Source organism: Ambystoma mexicanum, chromosome 2p (genome assembly GCF_040938575.1).
Source record: "Ambystoma mexicanum isolate Mex_15411 chromosome 2p, UKY_AmexF1_1, whole genome shotgun sequence".
In the NCBI taxonomy this organism is placed as follows: domain Eukaryota; kingdom Metazoa; phylum Chordata; class Amphibia; order Caudata; family Ambystomatidae; genus Ambystoma; species Ambystoma mexicanum.
The window spans coordinates 277,323,271-277,350,477 of NC_090923.1; the positions used below are offsets into that span (position 1 = coordinate 277,323,271).

Here is a 27,207-nt window from a genome sequence, read left to right on the forward strand (position 1 = left end):
CTCCCCCACGACTAACCTAGTTATAGACAAATGGGAAAATGATCTTCAAATCCCCATAGACGACAAGACCTGAGATAGATACTGCTCCCTCACCAAGAGGGTTTCCCTGAACGCTGGACTGAGGCTGATCCAGTTTAAAATTATAAACAGATTACACCACACCCCGGCCAAAATAGCCAAGTTTGTGCCAGATAGTCCCGGTGAATGTCCCAAATGCAAGACGGACATGGCTGGTTCGTTCCACATGTACTGGAGTTGTCCGATGGTGGCTGGGTTCTGGAGGGAAGTGGCGGATATCATTGAAGAAATTACACAAATCCCCCCCGACATTAACGCCACAGAAATATTTGTTCGGGGACATAGGCAAGTGCTCTGAAAAGATCAGGAGGCTGTTTAATGTCTCGTGCGCAGTGGCCAAAAAATGTATTTTACAACAATGGAAGAATCCGGCGCCACCCACTGTGAAATAGTTCCTACGGGAATTGACGTATGTCAATGAGGCTGAAGAACAGTTTGTCCTCACCCGCCCAGCGGCGTGCAGACCTAAAGATATATGGGGACCCTTCAGAATGTACTTGTGTGACACGATTTCCGATGATGATGAAACTGTGTAAATATACCACCTCGAGGAGATGCATGATATGTGGACCGATTTTCTACTTTTTCCTGTTTATTTCTGCCTGTAATGCGAAGTTGTAACTGTGTTATATATCTTTGTGACCACTAATAAAAAAAAGTGTTAAAAAAAAAAAAGACCAGGACATACTTCCCCTTCAGAGATGGAGCAAATGCTTTCAGGGCAAGCCTGTTAACTGGTAACACCAGACTGTTGACGTGCCACTTGGCTTCCGTCGCTGACCAAAGGCTGTTCACCTGCAAGTCCTCGTAGAGAGCGCCCCAATCCTTCAGAGATGCATCCGTGACCACTCGGTTCCAAGGCCACAGGGGGCCAGAAGGAGTGGAGGTCAACTCAAATGAAAGCACCTTGAACTGATTGATAGGGCCTGCCCCTATGAGGAACCTCACAAACTTCCTGTGCTTTTGATATATCATATCAGCATATGGAAATAAGCGTCTTGACATCAGCCATTCCTGCAACTCGAGAGCGTGGATCATTTTTCTAAACATCACCATCTTGAATTTGTCTTTCCTCAGGAAGTTGTCAAGGCCCTGGGACGGAGACCTCCTCCATTCTTGGGTACCAGGGATACCAGTCCGACCCTCTCTGCTCGAGGGGTATCTCTTCCATGGCACGTTTCAATAACGGGGCTCGCAGTTCTTCCTGGAGCTCATGTTCCGGTTGGCATGGAGGTGGTTGGGGTCTGTCCGGATGGCAGACAATAACCCCACTGCACGAGCTCCAGGGACCAGGCGTCGGAGGTAATATCCTGCCATTAGGGCCATTGCTCTGACAGCTGTTCAACGGAGAATTGTGGGAGGGAAAACAAAAAAAACAAAAAAATCTAAGCAGTTTCGAGGGCGGAGCCGTCACCGCTGCCTTCTCGCATCTGGAAGCCCCTCTACCCCTTCCTACCGTTAGGTACGTAGCACTGTTAGCCCCTGCCCCTAGAGGCAAAGCTGAAGGCAGGCTTGGCTGGCTGCGCAGCTAGGCCCGGCGATTTTGCAGCAAACTAACTCCTTGAATTTCTCCAGGGAGTCATCGGCCTTTGGAACGAAAAGGAATTCTCCAGCAAACGGCATGTCCCGCAACCTATTCTGGACGTTTGGTGAAAAACCTGAGTAGCGCAGGTACCAGAGCCGACCCCACGGACAAGGAAATAAAGCCACGCCCAGACCAGTTTTCAGCAACTGCCTGGCCACCTCCTTCCCATCGTCCATCAGCTGTATGAAACCATCTTGCAGCTCCCCTTCAGGGATGTATTGGGCTGCGTGTGAGGCCAAAGAAATACTTGGCAACCCCATAGGACAGATTACTTGCCTTTAACGCCATGCGACCAGATGTGAAGATCTGTTTCGCCATCGCATCCAGCCTCTTGCCCTCCCTGCCAGAAGGCAGGTTCGAGGTGGAGGAAGCTGCCCTGGTGGAAACCGTGGGTGCCTGCACAACTAGACCTTCTGGGGATGTGTGAGGACAAAAAGGACAGATCCCCCTCTTGCCTGCCTTACTTACTGATCGCGGTGGAATTTACTGGAGGAAGAGAGCAGGGCTGTTGCCACAAGGAGGCAACTGGGTTGGTTATAGCCCAATTCAGTGGCATTTATCTTCCGATAGTGGGACCTTCATCCAAAATGTCAGTTAATTCATAACCCTGGACTGAAACTGCTGAAGCATTGTGCCTCAGAGTGTCAACGACCCTGTACACTAAGGACCTAAATTTGGCATGGGCATGGATGTAAGGCTGAGTCTGTTGTAATTCAACATCTGGGGATGTATCAGCCCACTAGCATCATGCTGCTTCTGTGCCAAGGCCAGGAAGTCTGCCTCAAAACACCACCAGCCCCTGAATATATAGGGTCGACGTCTCCCTGATCGTCCCCACTGTCAGCGCCGAAGATTTGCACAATGGAGCTGAAGAAATCGGTCTGGGAAAACAGGACCAAGGATCGGTCGACGATGGTTGGTGTCGAGGTCTTATCCTTTGATGTTGAAGGGGTGGCTGTCTGTGTTGAGCGAGGCTTGGGCATTGAAGAGGCGTTAGGAACATCCGATCCCTGATGCTCCAGGGAAGGCCCCGGATTCGAGGGCTTAACTGTCTTTTTCGGCGATGAGCCCGAAGGCTCCAATGTCGTCGTTATCAGTGCTTGCATGGGGTCTGGGCCACTGAGCACTGCTGAAGCTTCCAGGGCCTGCTGTTTTGGGGGCACACCGGCTGCCTTTTCAAACATCCACAACATTTGTGATTTGAACTCCTTCCATTCCTGACAATTTACCTCGCTGGGACAAGGAGTCAGAATTGCATTGTGCCGGTGGTGACTCTTCTTCTTATGAGAACATGACGAGGAAGAGTGGCTCTGTGAGTGAGATTGCTCCTTCGTCTTGAGCCGATGTCATTTCTCTTTTTTGGGGGTAGGCCCCTCTGTTTCAGCCTCTGTGGACCAAACGGTCCATTGCACGAGTGTTTGACAGCGGTAGGCCCACCGCAAGCTTGGCTGCCCGGTCTCGAAGGGATTTAGGATTCATTTTTCCACACAAAGCATACCCCGCAGTGCCGTTACCCGTGCCGAGGCATCTCACACAGATGTCATGTGGGTCAGTCACCGACATCTTCGAGTCGCACTCAGTGCAGCTCTTGAACTCTGAAACCCAAGGTGCAGACATCTCACGGTCAAGAGAAAATACAAAATCTGACAAGAATTTTGTCGAAAAAGAGTCAAGTACTCGACAAGTAACACTATGTTCCTCAAGAGTAATGTGTCGAGCAAGCAGAATAAAAGAACTGAGGTACGGGACGTAGTGACGCAGTATATATACGATGTCCGATGTCACATCCGAAGCAAACGCTCAAGCACTGAGCAAGATCGATCGAGGTTCGACAGCCAAGTCGAGTCCACTGCGCTCCCCTATTGAAGTCTTTCCGAGCAGCAGAGCTGGATGAGGTTATCTATATGATGAGGAATCTGCGGGAGAGGAATCTGTCATCTAATGTATTCATTTTTCACAAAAAAGATTCCAGTTCAATTTTTGCATAGAGTATTTATTTCTGTTTTAGCTCTTAGTGGATGACAAGTCTTTCGCCATCGGTGCCTTGCCTTTTTCAAATCCGGGCCTTTAATGATATAGTCCAAGAAGAACAAGTTACTTACCAACTGTAACGTTCTTTCGACTGGATGTTCCTCCCACGCGAAACTGGAGACGAGTTATCATAAGATGAGGAATACGTGGGAGGACACAATCCATTCGAAATGTAATTCAGTCGTACTGTTATTGAAGTACATGGGCTCAAATCCCTCCTTAAAAGTATGTCTCTCTTGCATCAAGTGTCGGCTGTATAGGGCAAGCACAGATGCCGAAACACGTGTCATCCACTAAGGGCTAAAAAAGAAATAAATACTCTATGCAAAAATTGAACTTGAATCTTTTTTGTGAAAAATGAATACATTAGAAAGATAACAGGAGAAAGATAAATACTGGCGCATATCAAAGGTGTAAGCACCCCCAAATCAACTGTTTGTGTACCAATGGAATAGAGGAACTCAAAGTCTCCGTAGATGCCCATACCTATGCGACAAAAGTAAGGATATGTACCCAATTCAAACAGAATTAGAAAATTAAGTAGGAAAACAATTAGGTCACGAAGGTACAATTTGAAGATATCGCCCAAAAGTTCCTCAACCTCAAATACAATATATAAAGAGCATGTACATCTAAATGTCCGGCAATGTAGACTGACATTTATGAAGTTCAGGTCATGGCAGAAATGGAAGCACAATCTATCAGAACCATTAGTGTCACTCCCCAAAAATATTACAATTGAAACTGAGATGGTGCACGGAAATAATGATTTCCGGTATGGTTGTAACACTGACCAAGAGGCAATTTCAGAAGTCATATGTTCAAAGTGGATTGTGTGGATGCTCTTGCAGCTGGATCTTGCCAGAACTGTTCTATTGATATGAGCAGTCATACTCGCAAATGCACATGCTCCAGGAAATGCATACCTCTAGATTTAAAATAGCAACCATATTACTAAAAGTCTGCACAGAACTACAAAATGTGGTTAATCTACCCCATTGGTTTCAATATTTTCTCCAGTCGATCTTACAAAACAATGTTTGCACTTGCCCAAACAGCAGGCAATGTAGCTCCAAGCCAGTCAAATAAAAAAGCATAATCCTACTTCTTCTACACATCTAACTTTCGGTAAAAACCCTGCAGAAAGAAAACAATGTTTAATCTTTTATAAAGTTGCATTTATTAGTAACTCATACATGTAATACTTTGTAGGACTATGGCAGACATATTTGCACTAAACCGGTCTCACCATTCAATAACTTGTCTCTTACCTCTTTTAGAACAAGTACACAGTTTCCCGGTCCCACAGAACGAGGCAGCTCAGCAATTCGTCCCTTGTTTAGGTATGGCCCAGAGAAGCACCGATGATTGAAGTATATCTTTGGACAGCAGTACTTTCTGTTAATAATGGCTGACGCAAAAAAAAAACCAACAACAGTCAGGGCACTGTGTAGCACCTCATTTTAATGCACCAGTTTCAAAGTATTCAATGACCAGAAGGGTGCAGAATTTCATCAAACACTGAAAAACAAATAACTTACTTGATGATTATGTATATATGTCAAATGTGTGTGCGTGTCGTATTACTGTGCTTATTACACATTCAAATGGACTCCATTTCCCATGTTGAAGTTGGTCAACATTCAACTGTAATTCGGTAAACTACAACATCAGGCCATCAAGTTTACATTTTAACAATCATGAACTAAATAAATTAGGTTATCTGGACCATGCAAAGACCATGTTTGCATAAGGTCAGAATACTGAACTACAGCTACCAAATTAGGATTACCCTTCCTCACTGTCCGATAGCCACAGAATAAATCTCATATTATGCTACTGAAATAATCAAAGATGCAGTAAATTTGGGTTTGGCGGTGCAGTGAGTCAGAAGAAGGAAACCGACTCTGATCTTACATTTTTAGGTAAACTCTTTATTCAATAGAAAAAAGAAACTCCCAGTTTTCCCTAAACTATGAGCTTTCCCTACCTAACAAAAACTAACCAGTGTCCTTGTCATTTGTCCATAAATCCAAAAGTAAGATCTATACATTGTTCAAACTAATCCAACCTGACCAGTCCACTACCGAAACCAACTAAGACAAGACAATGGCACCCTTCTCCTGTGGGCTACTTTCTCAGCAAGCTCAGTCTAAAAATCTATTCGTAGATACCTCATCAACCAATCTTAAATCGTTTAGTTCCCGGATTGGATTCTTCATACTCTCATTGGTGTCTTTTACACCCCGTTTCTTCCTCCTTCTCTGTGGAGTCACTTTAGGATTTTTTTTTTTATCCTGTAAGGGTCCCACTACATCCATTGTGATTCCGGAAAAAGGAATATCAATAATAGGGAGGGGCCATAAAGGGGCCAGTGGAACTGGGGTGGTTGATGTTTTCTGACATAGGTGACATGTTAATACAAAATCCGTACCATCACCAAACACCCCGGGGACCAGTAAAACGTCAGTATTACTTAGCTGAGTCTTCCCGACTCTTTGATGGCCTGCTGTCAAGTGTGAGAGCACTTATTCCAAGACTACTCTCCTGTGGCTTCGGGGTATTACCAGTTGGGATGGAGGAGTTCCCTCTGGGTTAACGTCCCGTCTGTAGAGAAGTCCCTTCCTTAAAAAAAAAAAAAAAAAAAAAAAGGTATGGATCGTTTCGCTGGGCGAAAACCAAGTCTGGCAGGAGACCAACTTCCTCGAATTCCATGAAAGATTTATCCTTCTTAGGTTGATCTACCTCACCAAATCCTTGGGAGGCTATATTGGTATCTTTTTGCTGTTGTACTATGTGAGGGATAGGGCATAAGGCTTTCTCTAATATTACCTGAGCAATTTTTTCACCTTCCTTTACGGTGTATTGATTGTTCCCATGATTTATGTAGAAGTAAACAAACTTAAGAGCATTTGTTAAGATTCTGTAAAGTTACCTGGGAAATCAGGGTGGAATACTTGGGGAGTTTCGTAGGATCACTTGATCGGCTGTCCTCTGACGCTTTTTGGGAAAGAATGATTGCTGGCTATGAAATCAAATTGACTTTAAATGTTTTAAGAGTATTGCAATTTACAGGTTTTATACCACAAAATTACTGGTAATTTGACTATCTCAATGGATGGGTAAAGTCTTTTTACTATAATTACCTTTGATATTCATTTGTAATGAATATCTATTTAAAACTATGTTAAAATTGCAAGATTGTAATGAATTAGTTTTTTAATGGTATATGAGCGAAATATCACGTTGAATTTGTTACATTTTGTAATTGCGATGTTTATATATTTTAATATGTTTAATTTTAAACAAAGAATGTGTAAAAAAAACAAATGTGGTTATATCACAATAAATAAAAAAAAGAAGGATTTTCACATCACCCCTATAATCTGGGTCAAAAATTCCTGCCATTACATCCAACCCACATCTCCAGGCTAGTCCCGATTTCAAAGCTAACCTTATACATGTTCCCCTGGGAGGTGATGAGACTAACCTTGTGGGAACAAGACGTCCTTCATCTGCAGGTAGTATTATTTCAGGGATACTTTGCAAATCAAAGCCAATAGATTAAGCAGATGTCACAGTGGGTGGATCCCAATTCAGACACCATATGTGGCAACTCAGAAGGACACAGACTTTGATGTTAAATTTTTAGGTAGATTCTTTATTCAAAAGAAAATAAAACTTCTAACTTTCCCTAGCTATGGGTTTTCCCTACCTAACAGAAACTGACCAGGGTGATTGTCAATTGTCCATAAATCCAAAAGGAAGATCTGTCCACTGTCCACACTAACCTGATCTAACCTTACCACTACCAAAACCAACTAAGGTACAGGATAACGACTCCCTTCTTCCGTGGGCTATTTTCCCAACAAGTTTAGTGTAATAACTGATACAAACCGGCTGGTCCTACTCGACCCGCTGCAGGGTCCAAAGTTACATATAAGGTTAGGAGAAATTAAAATGACAGTATTACTCACTGAGAGAGAAAAAAAAAAGTTAAGTGTAAGGCTACTTCATCTCCTTTCCTCACTGGCTTTCTCATCAATGCAAGATCAGCTTGCGCCCATATAGATGATATCTGTTCTCCATTAACCGATTTCCCTCCTAGATTTTCTTAGTGTTACAGAAACCTGGTTTACTTTAGCATCTGGCCCGGAAATTGTGCAGATGCTACTCCCCAACTTTAACATTTTACATTTGGATAGACTTCTGCCACTGAAAGGGGGTAGGTCTGGCTTTTACCTTTTCAGATGTTTTCAGTTGTAAATGAATCGCTTTAGCGCACAATTTTTCTTGTGAACTTTTTTTAGTACGATTGCATGTTAACCCTAAGACTTCGTTTCATATACTGCTTGTCTATCAGCCTCCACCCCACCCTCTAGAAAGTTTTGTCTGGGACTTCACTCAACTATTTATTGTATTTTTCTTTCACTGGTTAGGTGCTTATACAGCAAGTAAATTCTGTTTCAAAGTGTCCAAAGGGCAACAGGAGTGGGGTGCAGGGTAGGATCGGGGGGGGGGGGATGCATGGGAATGAGGCAAATTAATCAACATATAAATATTCAATACACTTGGGGGGGGGAAATGACAAACCTACTATGCCTTCTGAGTATTCAGAATATGCAATTGCAGAATGGAAGGGGACAGTGTGGGTAGGTGCTGGGGTGCCTGTGCGCGTGGGTGAGCAACAGATGAAGTGCATGGTAAGGTAAGTGCGAGGAGGGTGTGCCGGGGCAATTACTGAGGATAGACAGTAGCTGGGGCGATTGAGTGCGGGAGGTCACGGCCCCGAGGATGCATAAGTGCCCTTGTGCCCAATCAAAGCAACTGTCAGATTACCAGAGGAGAGAAGGGGGGAGGAGGTAAAGAGGAAAGACTTGAGGAGTTTACGGAATTTAAGGAAGTCCTGCTCAAGACGCAGAAGGAGGTTGTTCCATAGAAGGGAGCCAGCTGAGGAAAGCAATCAACCTCCTGCCCTCTGTTTAGCGAAACCCTTTACACACAAAGAGTTGGTGTCATACAAGCGCAGAAGTCTAGAAGGGAAATAGTAAGTAAGAGTTGCAGATAGTATGGTCCCAGGCCCCAGAAAGCCTTTTGGATAATACAGAGGGATTTGAAATTAATCTGTGAAGATACCGGGAGCCAGTGAAGACTTGGGGCAGGAGAGATGTGGTCCTTGGGCTTGAGGCCAAAGATAAGTTTAACTGCCCTGTGTTGGATTAGCTGTAGGGGTCGCAGAGTGGATGAAGGTAGATTCAAGAGGGGGCTATTGCAATAGTCAAGCCTGGAGAGAACCAGGGCTCGGGTAACATTGATCTACTGGGGGAAAGTGAGAAAAGGTAGAATTCCTTTGAGAAGAGCTGAAAGTGGGACTTCTTGGCAATGCCCTGAGTGTAAGGGAGGAAGGAGAGAGAGGAATCGAAGATGACACCAAGGTTTCTGGCTTCAGAAGAAGGAGCCGGGGGAGAGCCCATGGAGGAAGGCCAAAGTGAAGGGAAGAAGGCGGGAGGAGGGGTTCCAATGGGAAGGATCTCAGTTTTGCTTGCATTGAGGCAGAGATCATTGGAAGTGCGCCAGGTCTGGATGGCATATAGGCAATTAGGGATGATGGAAGGGGCAAGAGGGTCAGCAGAAAGTTTGAAAAAGAGTTGTGTGTCATCTGCGTAACTAGTGCCAGATTTAGAACCAACTACCTCTAGGTTTGTGTTGGGGGATTATAATGCTTGGCCCCACAATTCCACTGATGTGCATGTCAGGAATCTGACCACTTCAGTGGCTGATTTACATCTTCATTTGCATTTGCATCTCCCTACCCACTATCAGGGTAATTTCTTAGATCTTATTTTTGTAGTCATTCTCTTGTAGCTGCTTTTCATCCTTAGCCTGTTGTGTGGTCCGATCAATTACTCTTCCCTTGTGCTTTCTCCCTCTCTACCTGCTCTTCCCATCAGAATTTGCTGTTCTCATCGTCAATGGGGTAGGGTGAATCCTTCCTCTGTCGCTGCTTCTTTACTGACTAGCACTTCTCACGCGGCGTAGCCTGTGAGAAAGTCTCATTTGCTAGTCCCCAGGGATCCATTGTCCAGGTGGCCAGGACACAGCTATCACTATTGGATCCAGTTCCTGGGGGTGCTCAGGGAGTGGCAGTGGGACACTGACGGGTGAGACGCGGTACCCCCTTCCTTATAACACCTTTTCTCCATTCTGCCCTGTAGGATACTCAGACATTCAACCCCCCATACCCCTTTCCGACATGAACACTGTCTTCCACCACGAACAACGGACTAACACCAGGGATGTTTTCCATGACATTACAGAACAAAAGGGTCAGGCAATTGACCAGAATCACACACAACCGACAGCCTTTTCCCTTCCCCACAGGGATAAAAGGTGGCGCACGAGAGCACACTTTGAGCAAGGCAGACCGTGCAGCGAGGCAGCTGTTCCAGGGTGGCAGTTCAAGCGGAGGAGAATGGTGGCGAGAATCAAAAGGATGATAAGGAGGGAAAAGCCCTTGATCTTGTCGACCCAGACCCGCGAAGCCTCAGAGAAAGGAATCACAAGGCCGGAAACAACAGCCAGCATGTGGTGTGTCAGGTATCAGCAGTGCACGGAACACTCCTACACTGATAACCGAGACAAGGAGACACGCTTGCTACCGTGGTACCGCCCTTGAGTCCAGAAATACCAAGCAGTTAATCACAACTGGTGAGTTGGAGGGAGAACCGATAGTAAACGGAACTGTGATTTCTTTTTTTTTGTATTTGTAAAGCACACTAAAGCCCAAGGGCATTGAGGCGTTGTTGCAGGACTGTTTCGTAGTTACAGGGTACGAGGGTTTGCTCGTGGGTTACAGAGAGCAAAAAACATAGGCATAATGACTTGAAACAGGTAAATGGCAAATCAGTGTTGCAAAATCATAGCTCATAGCATAGCAGCAATGTTATACAGTGCAAAGATGAAGTGATGATAGAGGAAGGGAAACAACAATCTAAATTTCCCCTTTATACAAATAGCAATGTTTTGATGGCTTTCCTAAAGGCTGTGTGTGATTCAATGCTCCTTACGTGCGGTGGTAGAGAGTGCCATTGAGTCGCAGCGATGAAAGGGAAGCTAGAACCTCCTGCACGGGTCCTAAACGTTTTGAGAATGGTGGCCTGTCCGTGATGGGTTTAACAAATCTCTGGGAGAGGTATGGGGGGCAGTGTTGTTGAGACTTTTGTGAGTGATGGCCAAAGTTTTGAATGTGTGAGTGAAGTTTGCAAGTGGTAAAGTAATGTGAATCAAGGAACGACTGTTACAGAACTGTTTAGAAAACCAGGGGAGAGGCCAGGTGCAATGTGGTCCGGCGCCACAGGGGCGCTCATTCGGTAGACTGTGACTGGTCCCCTTTCTGATGAAACTACCTTATGCCTGAAGGCCCTAGGAGTGCCGCCGTAAGAGGTCAAAGTGGTCATACATGGGACAAGTGAAAAACTCTTGTACAGTCAAGAGTCATTGGCCCATTGTGGATACCAAGTGAACTGTGTTTGTGGCAAATGTGAACCCGAAAGAGGGATGCCTGCGAATAAGGGTGGTCTGTTACCAGGCCTCAAGATAAAGTTTGTAGCAGGCCTATTTTTACGCATGAACATCTTGTATATATGACCGCTTTATTATTTTCCTGTGTACTTTTACACACAAGTTTAGAGCAGGGGGCAGTGGACAGGTCAGGTTACTTCGCAGAAACAAGAACGCTTCTTTTGATTTTTATCTACATGCATGTAATTGCTACCCATGGAGAAAAGCCTCTGAACCAAAATTTATTTCTCTGAAGCCTTTAAAAAAAAAACAGCACACTGATAAAAGGAATGGTTTCTTTCCACAAAACTTCTGCTTTGTTGTATGTAGATACCCATGGTACGAACAGAAGCATTGTGCATATTTCCCTAGTATTTTAGGACTGTATAATAGGATGGAAAGCTAAGTTGCAATTGAGAATTAATCTTGTGTAACAAATTATGCTTTTATTCCAGTGAAAGTAAACCAGTATTGCACAATTGTATTTTTCAGAGTTCTTGTGCTGTGTGCATAATCATGCAGAAGCAGATCATTTTTACAATTATAACTGAATTTACACTCAAATTATAAAAACAGTGTGTAAAATGATGAGTATGCACGGTCTAGTTTACATCCATTCAACCTTGCAGTCAATGGGGTACTTTACTAAAAATGATCAGCGGCAGCAGAGTCTTTGCTCAAGGGTGTTATAGCCTCTCAAATCTTCAAGCCTACAATTAAAACATTCAAAACCTGACCCTACAGGAAGTGCAAGTGCTGTTCAAAAACAAACAAATGAAAGTTGCATTTGTAATTGAAATAGAAACTCTGCAAAACCTGTACCTGTGATAATCCAGATAGGTATTTAACTTTATATAGCGCTTCATAAATGCGTCCTCCAACATCTAGGCACTGTGATTATTATACATCTGTCGATACTCAGTTTACCGACCTCTGAAGGATGCTAGCCTATAAGATAGCTCAGACGGTTGAGTGCTTGTTGCTGTGATCTGTGCGTGATTTGTAGGCTGCAGATTCAAATCCCGGCAAGGCCAACTGAGCCTTTCATCCTTTCTGGATCGATAAAGGAGTACCAACTTCGGTTTGGTGATAATTGTGATAAATATGTTCCAAGTACAGTGCTTTGCCAAAAGCGCTATATAAATAACCATTTGACCATGAGATTAGGTATAGAATTTAGCATGGGCTCCTTGCCTCTCTGCACTGTTGTATCATAACATTGACATACCATTGGGTAGTGATAGCTCTGGAAAATGAGGACTTTCATTAAACATCAAAACACAATTCTGCTCTCCAACCTCAAAACACAATACAATTCATGTTTGCTTTATTATGTAATTGACTAGGTTTTTGTGATGTCAACATTTAAATATATACAGGACATTTCAAATGGCCAGACCTGAGAGAAATAATTAAAGGTGTATTCTGTCACAATGCAGACAGATGCCGCATGCTAATGATTTCCAAACAGTTTTTGCACATGTCGGCTGGATGTCACATACATTTTACTCTCTTGAAGAGGAGAATGGTCATTTTTACTCTCTTGAAATCTCATTTACTCTCAAAGCTAAGCAAAGTAAAATACTGCATTGTGTAAAGCAAAGTGAACTGTATTTGTGGCAAATGTGAATCCAGCTCCGTTCGGAGTTGGTTTTCTTCTTTCTTGACAGGCCGTACTCAAACAAGCTCTCTTTTTCCTTTTCGCTCATTCCCAAAAGCTTTGGTATGTGGTGTTCCACAGGGGTGTTCTCTTTCCTCTTGCAGATCTTATTGAGAGGCAGGGTGTGCAATTTTACACCTATGCTGATGATCCTCAGCTTTGATTCCGTCTCAATGCCTCCAAGTCGGAACCCCCTTCTAAGCTGAGATCATGCCTGAAGAACATTGGAGACTGGATGTCAAGTAGTTTCTTGAAAGTAAACAAGGAAAAGACAAATTTGACAAAGGCTCGGAATACCGAATACTGGCCTAATCTGAGGGACCTGTTGTCCTGCTCCAAGCAATGCTGTTAAAAGTCTCGGAATCAAGCTATTAGCTTAAGGATCTAGGGAAGCCCAGATTGCATCAGTTTGTTCTGCAGTGTTTCTTAAATTGAGACTTTTTAAAAGGATTCTTGTTTTTCTTCATAGGGAGCTTTGCTCCACAGTTATGACATCTTCTATTATCGGCTCCTTGGATTATTGCAATGGTATTTGTTTTGGTCAACCTCACTTTTTGTTATAAAGTTTCCAGATTCTGCAGAACTTGGCACCGTGCCATGCTTTAGGCACACCAAGACTCGCCAATTTCATCTTCATTGGCTTCTCATGAAAAGTTCTACTGACTTTGAAGAGCTGTATATTGTATATCTCGCATTTTACCAACATGGTGCACTTACCGCCAAGCTAAATTATGGTGATTCCTAAATTAATTTGTTACGCTCCTTTAGTTTTTGCTTAAGATTCCAAGGTTCTGTAAATCTCATGCTGGTGGCCATCGCTTTTCGGTCCTGGCCCCAGCATTATGGAATTCTCCCCCACCCCTCAGCTTTGGGAGATAACAGATCACTTAAAATGTAGGAAAGCTGTGAAGAGATATTTGTTTTAGTGGCTTGGTTAATGAGCATGATTCTCCCAGTTGTTAACTTGAACGCCTAGATGCCTTGGCGATAGTTTTGCGCTTAACAAGTACTGTTGCAATATAATCATCTATTTGTAGATGGTTCTTAGCTACCAATCTTAAGTCTTCCAGTTCAGATATTGAATTCTTCAGATTCTCACCCTGTTTCTTCCTCAGTCTCTCTCTTGACACTTTAGCAATGTCAATCCTCTTTTCTTTTGAAGATATGCCTCTTCTTCCTCTGTATGTCAAACTTGAGACTTTCTCTTAAGTAAATGTCCAATCCTTTTCTTGACTAGCATTAAGGAGATATTCCAATTCTGCTTTTACCTCTTATTAATGGATTGTATCTCTTTATCTTCTGAGACAAATGGTACTGTTCCAGCTGGGATTCTCACTGTTCCCATATGCTTCTGCCACTTGATTTTCACTGGGACTAATAAGGATTCAAATACTGATGATCACTCTTCTTATGCAATTCCAACACTTGGTCTTCACTGATTCCAGTAATGATTCTCACTCTTCAGCAATACTTCTTCCTTACAGGGATGAGGATGAGCATCCCAGTTACAATTCTCACTCGACGTGTCACCGGGTCTGCAATACGGTTCGGCCGTCTTCAGTGATTGCCAGGTTGAGTTCTTTGTTCCTGGCTTCCTCTGTGTTCGGCACTCTTCACGGTGCCTTCCGATAAGTGGCATCAGCATTGTTTACAGACTTCTCAGTCCACCGGCTCTCTGCCATGCCATCACTCTTTGCTTCATTGTACTTCGGTTTCTCTCGCTTCAGCTTCTTTCGTGTACAGCACACTAGCTCTCACACGCGAGCCTCTTACCCACATCAAAGGCAGCATGTCTCGGTTACTCCCAGCTTTGCATCCATAGCCGATTTCAAGCTCCCAGGCTTCCTTCTCATCCAAGTCTCCTCCCTTTGGATGTATGACGCTGCCGTGGGCCTTCCCCGGTGCAACGTCTTCTTTGTACTCAGTTGAACTACTTGGGTTTCATTCATCGCAGTATGATACAAGTATTTTCTTTCAGGATGGTACAAAGATTCGGATGATAACTAATATCAGCTTGGGCTTGCTTGTCTTCTTCTGGCAGATATTATTGTGCATTGGGTAGGTTGATTAGGGGGTTCCTCATTGAAACGGGAGTCCTTGTCCACAGGGGGGAGTTGGAGGGGGTCTCTCCAGGTGAGGCCCCACTTGCCTCTACCCCATGGCAGAGTATTGCACAGCGGGCTCACCTCCCTAGCCTCACAAGGAACGGATCCCCTCCTGGGCAGAAGTGACTAAATCCCACAATTCATCACAGGAGTCGGGTGCTGAAAAACGTCACTACCGTTAAACCACTTTAAAAACTGAATTTGAGAGATTGCTCAGACATCTTACTCTATCATATGGTGATTCCTGATTAAGGGAAATGTCATTTACTGATCTTTTTGGCATTCTGTACTTTTAAGTTCATCTTATGGAGGCTATTTCTGTCACAGTAGTACTCTAAGAATGAGTATGAAACATTTACAAAGAGTGATACAGTGCTTTACAAAAAGACAAAGAAATGACGATTCCTCTGTGTCTTAACACATAGTAAGCACTTTATAATTTGTATAGTGTTTAGTTCAATGCATCAACTGGGTGGTCAACCTCAGCCACTTGCAGAGACACATGCTCAAGAGGAGACATTCTTCAATTTCAGCAAAACACCAATATCTAGTACTTATTAAAGGCTGGATTTTGAGTTCCTGTCGGCCAATGAGATTAATGCCTTCCTTTAAGCCTTTCCAATACAATGTCAAGAAGTCAAGAATATATCCAGAATGTTAATGATTTTAAAGGAAAAGTTACTAAAATTACTGTCTGGACATTTTCATACCCAGCCCTGAACCTTAATATTCATAATTTGATAACTTATATAGTGCTTCATGCCAGATACCTCCAGCTTTTAAGCGCTGTAATTATTGATGTCACTATTATTAAATCACATGTGGTACTCAATATTGCTATTAGGAGTAATGAGTGTTGAAGGGCTGGGTGGGGCATACTTGAGGTATCAAACCCATTTCAAATAGCACTGTCCTGTACCAAAGGTGTTCCAGCTGCCATGGCCTCCTCACGCAGTCCAGGGCAGTGAGAATTAGGTGAGACCTGCATTTCCTCAAGCTCCCGAGAACCCAAGAGATGACTAGTAACGGCGGGAACGCATAGCAGAGGTCGATGGTCCACTTCTCCAGAAACACGCCCCACATCACCGGGGGGAATTCCCTCGAAAACAACTGTTCGCATTTAGTTTTGTCATTCGTCACAAACCGATATACAACCGGAGTACCCCACCAGGTGAAAATCTTTGCAGTGACCTCAGGGCATAGCTCACACTCGTGGGAGACCGAGCTCTGCCTGCTCAGAGCATCCCCCAGCCTATTCTCCACTCCTGCCAGTTGCTCTGCAGAGTCTTAGATGTTCTCCAGCATCCAGAACCACAGTTCATGGCCAACCCTGCACAGGAGCAGTGCCCTTACGCTAACCTGCTTGCTGATGTAATGTATGGTTACTGTATTGTAAGACTAGGACCTACTTGTTAGGTAGATTTTCATGTGAAATCCCCTTCACGTGTGAGGTCTCCAGCACTTTTTGCTGGACTACTAGAATTTTGGTTGGTTCCCCTGAGTGAATGGAAACCTTTTTCCACACTCACTAATTACCCTAACTTTGGGATACTTTTAGATTTCTTTGTATACCTTTTTCTTGGAGTCATGCTTTCCTCAAAGTACTGTGACATTTGTCTTTGAATTTTGCTGTACGTAGCACAATCTATTCAGTGTTGCTGGTAGCCCTTTGGGCTCCCCTCTTTATTTTCTGTTACAGGGGAATATTTGTATCCTTCCCATCTTTTTCTATTGTGAGATCAGCACACCCCACCTTATGTAGAATGCTGAGAGGTTAGACGGTATCCCCTTTCTCACTGCTCCTGTAACTCTTGGGTTACAGTGACAAGCTAATCTGAAGGGCTGGTGGCAGTGGGTTTATCCTACCAACTTGTGTGCGTTTATTAAACCTAGGCTGTACTCATAGTCGCGATACTGCACAGACGTGTCACCATTGATCCAAAATGGTGGAAGTGTTCTTTATTCGTCAATTCAAGATGGCTTGTCCATTCTTGATCACCCGTCTGCCGTGCAGGGTGGGCAAGGCCTTTGACTTTTGTCTTCAGCGGATTTGCATGGGAAAGCCCGCCAAGACGCCAGTTCGTCTGTGATGAAAGTAAACGTAGGAGGACTCCAAAACACTGCTGTTCTTTGTCTTCTGTTGTTTCTGCCTGGAACCAGTTCCAACTGGAAGGCTGTCTGTTCTGGAAGGACAGCCACCAATGACCGTTTGAATGGTGGATGGGTGCCGATTGGCTGGATTCCTGCATAAGAGGCATGGATCCTGAGGCTGAAGACAAGCTGACCACTGGAACTGAGGAATCGATGAGGAGAAAGAGGAGACGACGCACGCAGCCACTTCCAGATGACCGAAGATGCTTTCTGATTAATGGCTGATGTCCGACCCCTTCTTCCAAGCATCAAGAGAGCCCCGAAATGGACAACTCTCTCCCTTAGACTGGTGGGTCCAATCAGTCTAAAGACGACCTGCATTTCGAACCGGCCTATGACAAGCTTTGACCTTGACCAGCTGCAAACCCCCAATACCCTGCGACCTGTGACCACTGTGCAGTGCATCACCTTCCAAACATCAAATCCTGAAATTGAAACTTTGGTGGACTCCTTCCTCCTTCCGGTCCTCCAGAGGCAAGATTCTGCTGCTACTAGATCCATTCCAGAGTCCCTTCTTTCATCTTCCTGACTAAAAATCTGGTGACTGGGCCTGCTGCTGCAGCATCGTGAGGGCAATGTGCCGCATCCTCTTCTCACGTCTAGGGTACTTTGGGACACTTGGTAGAACTTACCTAGTGTTGCTTTGCTGCTCCTGTGTTTCTTGAGTGCTGATGCATGTGTTTGGGAGTTCACCCATCCACGTTTGCCCGGCCATATGCCTGTCTGCCCTCATAGAGCCTTCTCCGAAATCCCTAATCCCTTTTTTACAACAAAGTGTTACTTACTTGCTACTGAAGACTTCCCGTTGGACCTTTCTACAGTTTGTGTACTGCTTGTATGGCCCTCCAATCTGCCTCTGAGACACTCATAACTAGATAGGGATGGACTACGAAAGCCTGAGGCCTCTTAAATTATTGCAAGTATTTACCTGCTTTATGTTGGCCTTGTTTCATTAATTCTTACCTGAAACAAATATTCTGAAAGTTATTACAAAAGTGTTTTACTTACCTTTGAATTGCTTACTGCCATTCTACAGGTAGTATTACCAACGTGATTTACTTACTGTAAATATTGAATTAGTTGTCCTAAGTTGTATCCTCAGAGAACGTACCAGAGATAAGAACTAATGGTGGAAGAGGCAGAGTTCATTGATCTAGAGCTATCTTTTGGTATCTTTCCTGAATATGTGATGGGAAGGGGCTGCTATTAAGGAATCGGGCATAGAGGTCCAAAGCTGGGATGCCATGACTGGGAAGCTGCTCCCTCCTTCTTTCTTGAGTTTGAATTTAGGGACCTTGAGGTTGTTGGCCTGCGATTTTCTGATAGGGCGTTCCGAAGTATGTCTAATGAATTTATCCACTAAGTATTCAGGGGCCAGGTTGGCGAGACATTTATAGGTGAGGGCTAAGGATTTGAATTTAATTCTATCATTAATGGCAAGCCTTGCGTTTGAAATATGCTGTGTTCTCGGGATGCATAACACTGTTCTAAGGGCGTTATTTTGGTGTATTTGCAATTTGCTGATGTTAAGTTTGCTGGTACCTAGATGGAGTGCATTACAATAGTCTAATTAGACAGAATGAGGGCTCGAGCTAGCGTGAAGCAGCTGACAGTGGAGAGAAATGGTTTGCAGGCGTTATGTTTACATCTGTAACTGGTGACTGAGGCCGTGGAGTTGACTTGTTTGTTCAAGGTCAATGCAAAGTCCATGTAGAACCCCAAAGTCTTCACCTCCTTGGAGACTTTGATATTTAGGCCGTCAATGTTGAATGATTTAACTAGGTTATCAAGTTTGTTGAGTCTGTTGAAAGACCCAATGAGTAAGAGCTCTGTCTTATCGTCATTAAGACAGAGGCCTTGTGTGGCCATCCAGGCTTGTATGATAAGGTCGATTTTGTTGATCAGGGCCACGTCAGTGTCGTAGTCTCCCGAGAGAGCGTAGTTGGTGTAGCAGACACCCAGATTATCCAGGTTATCAAATAGAGGCTTGGTGAATATACATAGTGGGGAAAAAGCAGGAGGCCTGAGAAACTCCACAAGTAACCGCTACTGGTTCTGCTGCTGTCGTGGGAGAGAACACTCTTATAGACTGATTATCTAAGAAGAATTGGATCCATGCAGTGGCTTCCTTCGAGAAATGGGCAGCTGAGGTAAGATGATTGCCTAGCACTTTATGGTTCACCAAATGGAAAGTGGCAGACAGGTCCAAAAGGAGAAGAATGGCTAGTTCTCCTTTATGCTTCATCTCGTCCATTTGGTTTTTCAAGTCAATGAGTGCGGTTTCTGTACTGTGTCTCGGTTTAAAACCTGATTGAAGGGTACCTAGCAAGCTATTGGTCTCCAGATAGGTTTGAATCTGGAGGTATGATGCCTTGTTTAATATTTTTAAGAGGGGAAAAACTCATCCATCTTTATGATTTGTGGGGACAGTGCACGTGTTCAAGGAGTTATTGATTAATAATGTAATAAAACGTGCTAGGTCTCTAGCCTCTTCTTTGATTATAGATGCTGGGCAAGCGTCCCCTAGGCATCTATGAGTGAGATTATTATGTTCTCCACTTCTAGGATGGAGACCAGTGCAAATTTAAACTGATTAGTCGGTTGAGTTTGTTTAGCCGGGGCTTCCTGTGCCTGTGAATCATTGTATAAGAGGATACATTTTTGGGATGCGATTTTATCTTGGCGCATATAGATTTTGTTGCAGAGGGCATCTTGGATATTGGTGCACCAAATTTTGTTTTTGATGCAGGTGTCGATAGGAGTGGCAGGAGATTCCAATTCTCTTAGAATGGTAAAAAGTTTCCCAGTGCTAGAGTTAGCTTTTATAATTCTATAATTGAAGGTCTCTCTCTTAGTTTGGAGGATCTCTTGTTTATATCTGGCTGATATATTAGTGAGATTTTCCTTATTCTGCTCCAATGGGTTGTTTTTCCAAAGGGATTCTGCGTGTCTTTTTTCATTGCGTGTAGCTTTAAGGCTAGGCGTAAACCAGGAATTCAAATGAGCTTGTGCTTTCCCTTTGCAGAGTTTTAGCGGCGCTACTGTATCAATGGCATGGTTAAGTACTGAGTTGTAGAGTTTGACTAGCACTACCATGTCTGTGCAGGGATCTGCAATGTTGGTGATAGGCTGGAGAAGTGGTAGTAAGTTATTGACTGTTATGTTTCGTTTATTTCTCGTTAAGGCTGGAGGGGCCATTTGAGTAGTGGAGTTAATTAGTAGGTTGTCTTGAATAACAAAGGAGATAAGATGGTGATCTGTCCATGCACAAGGTTCGATAGATGTGATAGAGGTGGTGCAGTTAATGTCTGCGATCCAATCTAGTGTGCAACCTTGTTAATCCTGAGGGTAAGGCCTGCCTCTCAGATAGTGTTGGCAGGGGTGGTAGCATTAGCATCATTAGAGTCATTCTGTCATGCAACAACAACATTTACTCCCCACCTTGGGACGGTGTCGCATGGGTGGCCCGGCTCGGCACCAGCAGAGGTGTGGGATGCCTTCAGGGTCTGCGGCGTCGGGTCGAGGCTCGTTGGTGACGGCTGCGGCTGAACGCCGCACAGCAGTGCTGACATCACAGAGCTTAAGGCAGCGTTGCGGATGGAGGCTGCCATGGCGCTTGTGGTCCCGATGGATATCCCGACGTCCTGGCCGCTCACATGACCACGCGCGTAGCATTACAAACTACACATACGCGCGGGTCATGTGATGTGTGCAGGGCCAATCAGGAGCCATTCTAAGTATTCATGTGACGAGGAAACACAAAATAAAAGCAAGACCCACTTTCAGTCATACTCTTCTCAGCTGTTTTCACTGCGTGTTGCCAACTTCTGCTCCTGAGCTACGATCCGGCTACCTTGTGTTTTGGACCCCGTTTCTTGGATTTTTGTACTGATTTGAATTGCCTTTCTGTATTGGAATCCTGGAATTGTGTTCTCAACGGTTTTTGGACTCTGGACTTGGTTATAGGACTGATTCTGTTTTACCCTTGGATTTGGTGAACTGGGACATTTTGGTTATTGGCATTTCATGAACCACAGCATCTGCCACCCCTACTTTGTACTCCAGAACTTACAAACCACAGGTGGTCCCTGGTTGAATCTTTCCATCTCTCGGGGAGGGACATCTAGGTATTCAAGTTCACATCGGTCTTCCAGCAGGTAGGAGGTTACAGTCCTTAGAGTATTACACTTGTTGTACTGGCGGTATTGTCTTGTCTAACCCTATCCTTTTCTTGCAGCCACCTGGGATCAGTGTTCCTGTCCCCACCACCTGTGGTCTCAATCGGTCAGCGAGTAGTTATCTACCTCTCTGACTGGTACTTGGGAACTGAGGTATACCTGACTTCGTGGAACTCAGATCTTGACACATTCAGACCAAGGTTGAAGTCTCCAAGTATTATAATTCGCGAGCCAGGTTTAGTGTTGGAGTTAAGTAAGGCAGTTATGTCTTCCTTGAATGTCGAGATGGGGCCGGGTACCCTATATATGAGGAGCATGGTGATTGTACGAGAGGCTGATAATGGTAATTTTACTGACAGGAGTTCACCAGAGGGGAACAGAGGATGCTGTGTGATCCTTAATCCCAAATTAGATTTGACGATGAAGGCAATGCCACCGCCTCTGAAGGTTTCTCTATCTAATCTGAGGATGGAGTAATTCTCAGGAATTGCTAAAGAGAGAGAAGGTCCTGCTGCTGAAGCCAGGTCTCTTTAATGGCTAGGAAGTCTAACTGATCAGCTGTGATGATATCAGCATTGACAGTAGCGTGGGTAATCATCGATCTTGCATTGATAAAATGTGCATTTAATCATAGGCAATTGATTCTCTTGACAGTCAGGGTGGTCAATTTGTAGTTTAGGTGTCGACTGAACGATGGATTCTACATTAGGTTTAGGTTTGGCCTTGCTTTTGCAGTGCGATGGTAGATACAATGTATTACATACGGAAGGAGTAGGTGAAGGAGCTTTGTTAAACCTAGATCCCAGCCTATAATTTCTAAAGCTGGTTTGGCTGGGTTGATTAGGCTTAGGTCTAGCGGCAAATAGTTTTATTCATTGGGAGGGGGTCATTAGGCCTGATGGTGTAGTGGTTGTACAGTCATAGCATCCAACTTCAAAAAGTTTTAAAAAATTGGTAATCGCTATTATTATTATATAATAATATTATATGGTCACCTCAATTAATTATTATTAATTGAGGTGATGACCAGATAAACAAATCGACCAAATTGATTCTACGTTGTCTGATAAAAACAGACAAACATTTTCTCATAGAACTATATTCAATATCCTTGATTGCTGGACAACATAGCACCAAATGCCTTAAAGTCTCAGACTGATCTTCCCGTTTACAAAAACGACAATCCCTCTGATCTGGTGATAACATTCCATACCTTATCAGTATCTCTTTTGTATGAAGAATGGTCCAGCGAAACCGCAAGAATGTTGATCTAATCACCCTACCGTGTAGATAGTTAGAAATGGGGAAATAATGCCTAATTTCTTCTAATGGTTTTGCAAATGATCGACCTATCATAATTAAACAAGAGGCTTTTAACTTCTGTTGGATTTACCTTTAATTCCTCAGCCGAGAAGCCTATTTTATCAATAAGTTTCAGCGAGAAATCAGATATTTCATTGATCCTACTACAAGCCACTTCACTCCAACACTCCTTCAGATCTAGAAACAAGGAGTAGTCCTCTACTGGGCAAGGAATTTTCCTGAATAAAAAGAATATGCGCCATTGTGCCCAAGCTTTTAGGGAAACCAACCCTAATTCGTATCTTATAGCACAAATTGGCACAGAATTGAACAAGCGTAAGATTTTCCTTCACATTGCAGCTTCAATCCCATTTAAGAATTCAAGTATTGCTTGAATACAGAAGAAGTGTCTCTGCCGGTCTGGCTGGGTCACACTCATTACATAAATCGCTTCCACATCGGAAGCGTAGACAAGACTACCCACGACTCGCTGCAGGGACATTCGGAAGTGCTCTACTGAGCTCCTATGCCGCAACGATGAGCTGGCAATCAGCTGATTGGCTGATGCGCGCATCTACCCGGCACATCCCACCAATCCCACCATCTAAGAACAATGGGGGACAGAAGAAGTGTCTCTGCCGGTCTCCGCCGGGACTGCACCTTAGCGCCCACCTGCCCTCATCCTATTGATCCACCCAATACCAATGGCATACGCAACCTCCAGCAAGGTGAAGGTAAGCCTAAGCATGCTAACACTGCTTTTGTGGGTTGGTTCATTCCTAAAAGACAGCTCTGTGAGAGTATTTGCCGAGAACACCAGCACACCACCCCCCCATTCTATGTGGCGTTCACCAGACTTCTCTGTGACCTACTAGATGCCATATCCTACACCAACTTTGCCGATGTCACACAAATTCTCCTCCCCTCGTCTGTCAACGACTCAAATGACACTCTCGCCTTAAACTAAGTCTACTCTACGATCCAAGCCTGGATGGCCATCCACAGCCTCTGTCTGAATGACAAGATGGAGATCCTCGTTGTTGGGCCTCCAACGATAATCAAGAAGCTGGACTTCCAGTATGAATCTTTCAACATTCACAGCACCCAAATCCCGGCTTCGCCCTCGGTAAAGACCCTTGTAGTGTACCTTGACTCCACCCTCTCTCACGTGACAAGTGAGCACCATTGCCTCATCCGCTGCGCACACGACAAAGCTGATCAATGCCTCCATAGATTTCTCTCCCAGCACAACTGCCTCACTATTGCCCACGCAATCATTGGTGCAAGACTAGACCACTGTAACGCCCCGTTTGCTGGCACCTCTAAACACAATATTGGTAAGATGCAGGTGATCCAGAACAACGTCATCAGAGCTGCCCTCAATATACCCAAAAGGTAACATTTCTCTGGCGCCAGGCGAAATATACATTGTTTCCAATCCGCGAACACATCATTTTCAAGACCTTATCGATCACGTACATAAGCCTCTCTAACTCAGCCCCTTCCTACTTCTCGTAGATGTTTACCAGAGCCCATGCAAACAGAACCCAGAGATTGGCTTACACCAATAGGCTTCTGCTGCCAAAATTCAATCGGTCTAAAGCGGGTGGTGCAAGCTTTCCCCCGGCACTGAGAGCGGAACATTCATACTGGGTGTTCAGGAGAACACTGAAAACCTGGCTCTTGGCTTACCTTTGTAAGAGAGGGGCCTGCACCTCTATATTTCCAGGCTATTGCTATTCTGTCTTCTGAAGTATCTGTGTAACTAGTCTGAACAGCGCCTTGAGGCCTCTGGGTTTAACACTTTATAAATAAATACATAAAATAAATAATGTTAGCATTCTAGCCCATAGCGTATTTTGGGTACAGACTTTCCAGAATAGTATCTCAGAACTTTAAACAAAGAATTTCCCATATTTTGCATCCACTCTAACTAGTTGATTAATCATTACATTACACTCATCTTTAATCCACATCTATAGCTTCTGCAAGCTGGGAGAAGATATATTAGAGAGTGAACTGCTCTCACCAATCTTCCAATTGAACCTACTCCTCGTTCTCATCTTAGTAAACCGATTTTCGTTTTTGCTGTATTTAGCTTAAGGGAATTAAGAGTCAGCAAAAGATGTCAAAGCATTAATTAGAGGCTGCAAGCCAGCGGGGTGTAATCAAAGATCAAGAAATTATCTGCATACAATACCCAATACAGCTTCAAATTCAGTAATTTCAGAGTAACAAATACAGCAGGTTCCAGAGAGTCCCTAGTGTCGGCCATGTAAAGGTTAAAAAGGCAGGGTGCCAACACACATCCTGTCTTATTCCACGAAAAGTTGGTATAATATGTGACAAATGGCTGGAATGATTTATCATAACTTGTACATTGGTGTATGTAGAGCTATTATTGGTCTCAGGCGACCGAGATGCACACCACATTGATGCAATTTTTCCATAATAAATTATGGTCGACTCTATGGAACGCTGCGGTAAGATCTATAGATACAGCATATATTCATCAGTGGCTGGGCAGGAGCCCTCCCACTCCGCCTCATCTCGGCTGCAGCAACATGATCGCCAGGATCACGATACCTCGCCGAATCCAGTGACCCATGCCGGGAAAGCAACCTGCAGCTTCCATGTCTGCAAAGCAACAAGCATCTACAGCTACGTTCCAACTTTTGTTATCTTTGCCGAATTCCTGATTTTCACGGCATTTTGCACGTGAAAACCGCGTGTTGCTCCACAAAATGGTCGTCGTCATTATTTGTTGATGGGTTGCTTAGCAACCTTCATCTATGTTCATTGGGGAATATTTCACATTTATTCGGACAGCATCCGCTGGAAGGCGCTAGCTGGCCCTCAATCCAAGGCACTCTTTATAAGGCACAAGCCTGTCTGTACCTGTCCGGGCCATTCCATGGCCGTAGGGCGCTTGCTGTGCTCATCAGATTTCACAGTGCCTTGTGCCGTATGAACGGCAACTTGCCTCCAACCACAACGTAAGGCAATCTAACTCTTGTTCCTCTGGCTACTGCTCTGCTTTCCAAGACTACCTGGCACCGACAGCCGCTTTTCACAAACAAACCTTCACTTACTGTGCATTATGCCAACAACCTCCGTGCCACCCCCAATACAGCGCTTGGTCTCACAGCTGTGTACATTTTGCCAAATGCTGCATACTAATGCTGCATATTGCTCTAATGTATGCTGACCAGTAACGCTATTCTGTTTCGCCTAATATTGGGACATATCCTTCCCTGCAACATATGCTAAAATTGCCCTGCTAATTCCCTGCCTAGCTAATTGCATTTCGGATAACACTGATCTTAGCCCGCCTCATCACGTCATTCTATGCACTGTCCTAATGATCTTTATTTAATATGCATAGTCTAATGTACAAAGGAACCACAGTAAGCCATACTGTGCAGTTGTGACTCAGCCGTGCCACCTCCGTCGTCCATTACAGCTTCTAACGCACTTGCATCCTGCTTTCTTGCTCCTTTAATACTTCTCATGTCTACTACCAAGACCATCCTTACACCTCCCGAATATAGGCACAACAACCGTTATACCTCAAAAATTATGTCTAAAATGCATTGATCTGTACCACAGTTAAAGTACTGTGATGTTATTAAGTGCCTTGTTTTCACTATTGCATGCTAATATCCTGTACTATTCCACACCTCTTGCCCATTTGCTGCCTGTGCGAGGGTCTCCTAGATTATTAACTGACCTATATACAGTTTGTGCTATTGGGCTATTTGCTGCCCATATGCGACAACGCCACCCTACCTGGGACCGTTTTTGAAATCACGTAAACTGTGCTATCAGCTGATTGTCATGCTTTTATCTGGCACTGTCCTACATCTAGCTCATATCGAATAATAGTATATTGCATTGCTTCTCGCTAACTGCTCCATGATTCAAATGTTTTAAACTGACCAATATCGTAGCCCTAAGCCACGCCAATATCTTCCAAACTACCCATAGCCCATTATTTTGCAGCAATAGTACTCTGTATTTATACACATTTGCCTGTCAGACTGTAGCAATTACAACCTTAACTGTATTTATATGCAATAGACTGTCCAATTGCTTGTGATCTGTATAGGTCCATATCTTTCACACTACGACTCTAATGTCCCAGCTTTTACCATTTTCTTGGCCTACTTCGGTACTAACCATGACCTAGGCAATTTTAACGATCTGCATAGATCCACATCCTTCACCAAGATCACAGTCTGACCAGTGATCTGTCCGATCACCAGTAATATAACGGTGGTTCACATGTGTTAGTATATAACTTAGCATGTATGCTATTAACTCCCGCTCAACTAGCCCTTGGCTCTTATCAATAGCTAGCCTCCTCTATGCCTTAGTGATCAACCACGCTCAGCCCGAGTTCATACTCTCAAAGTAAAACATGACTCCACACTTGCCTACTGAGATCAAACCTACCAGATTTCTCCCGCCATTGAAAAATATTTCACCCGACTCGCATGTTAAACCAACTTTTTTTCTTCCGGACTTAAAACTAAGCTCCTGGAACCACAATACTAA

At 44.1% G+C, this 27,207-nt stretch overlaps 1 protein-coding gene across 3 annotated transcripts in view; it reads right to left on the reverse strand.

Moving 5' to 3' along the window:
- Positions 1–27,207, reverse strand: part of SFMBT1 (Scm like with four mbt domains 1) — a 1,637,826-nt gene that overhangs the window by 272,345 nt on the left and 1,338,274 nt on the right. For all 3 annotated transcript variants that reach the window (XM_069643544.1, XM_069643545.1, XM_069643546.1), the window contains exon 15: positions 4,966–5,105. In XM_069643544.1, coding sequence (XP_069499645.1) covers positions 4,966–5,105 — 140 coding nt within the window. The remainder of the gene's footprint in view (positions 1–4,965; positions 5,106–27,207) is intronic.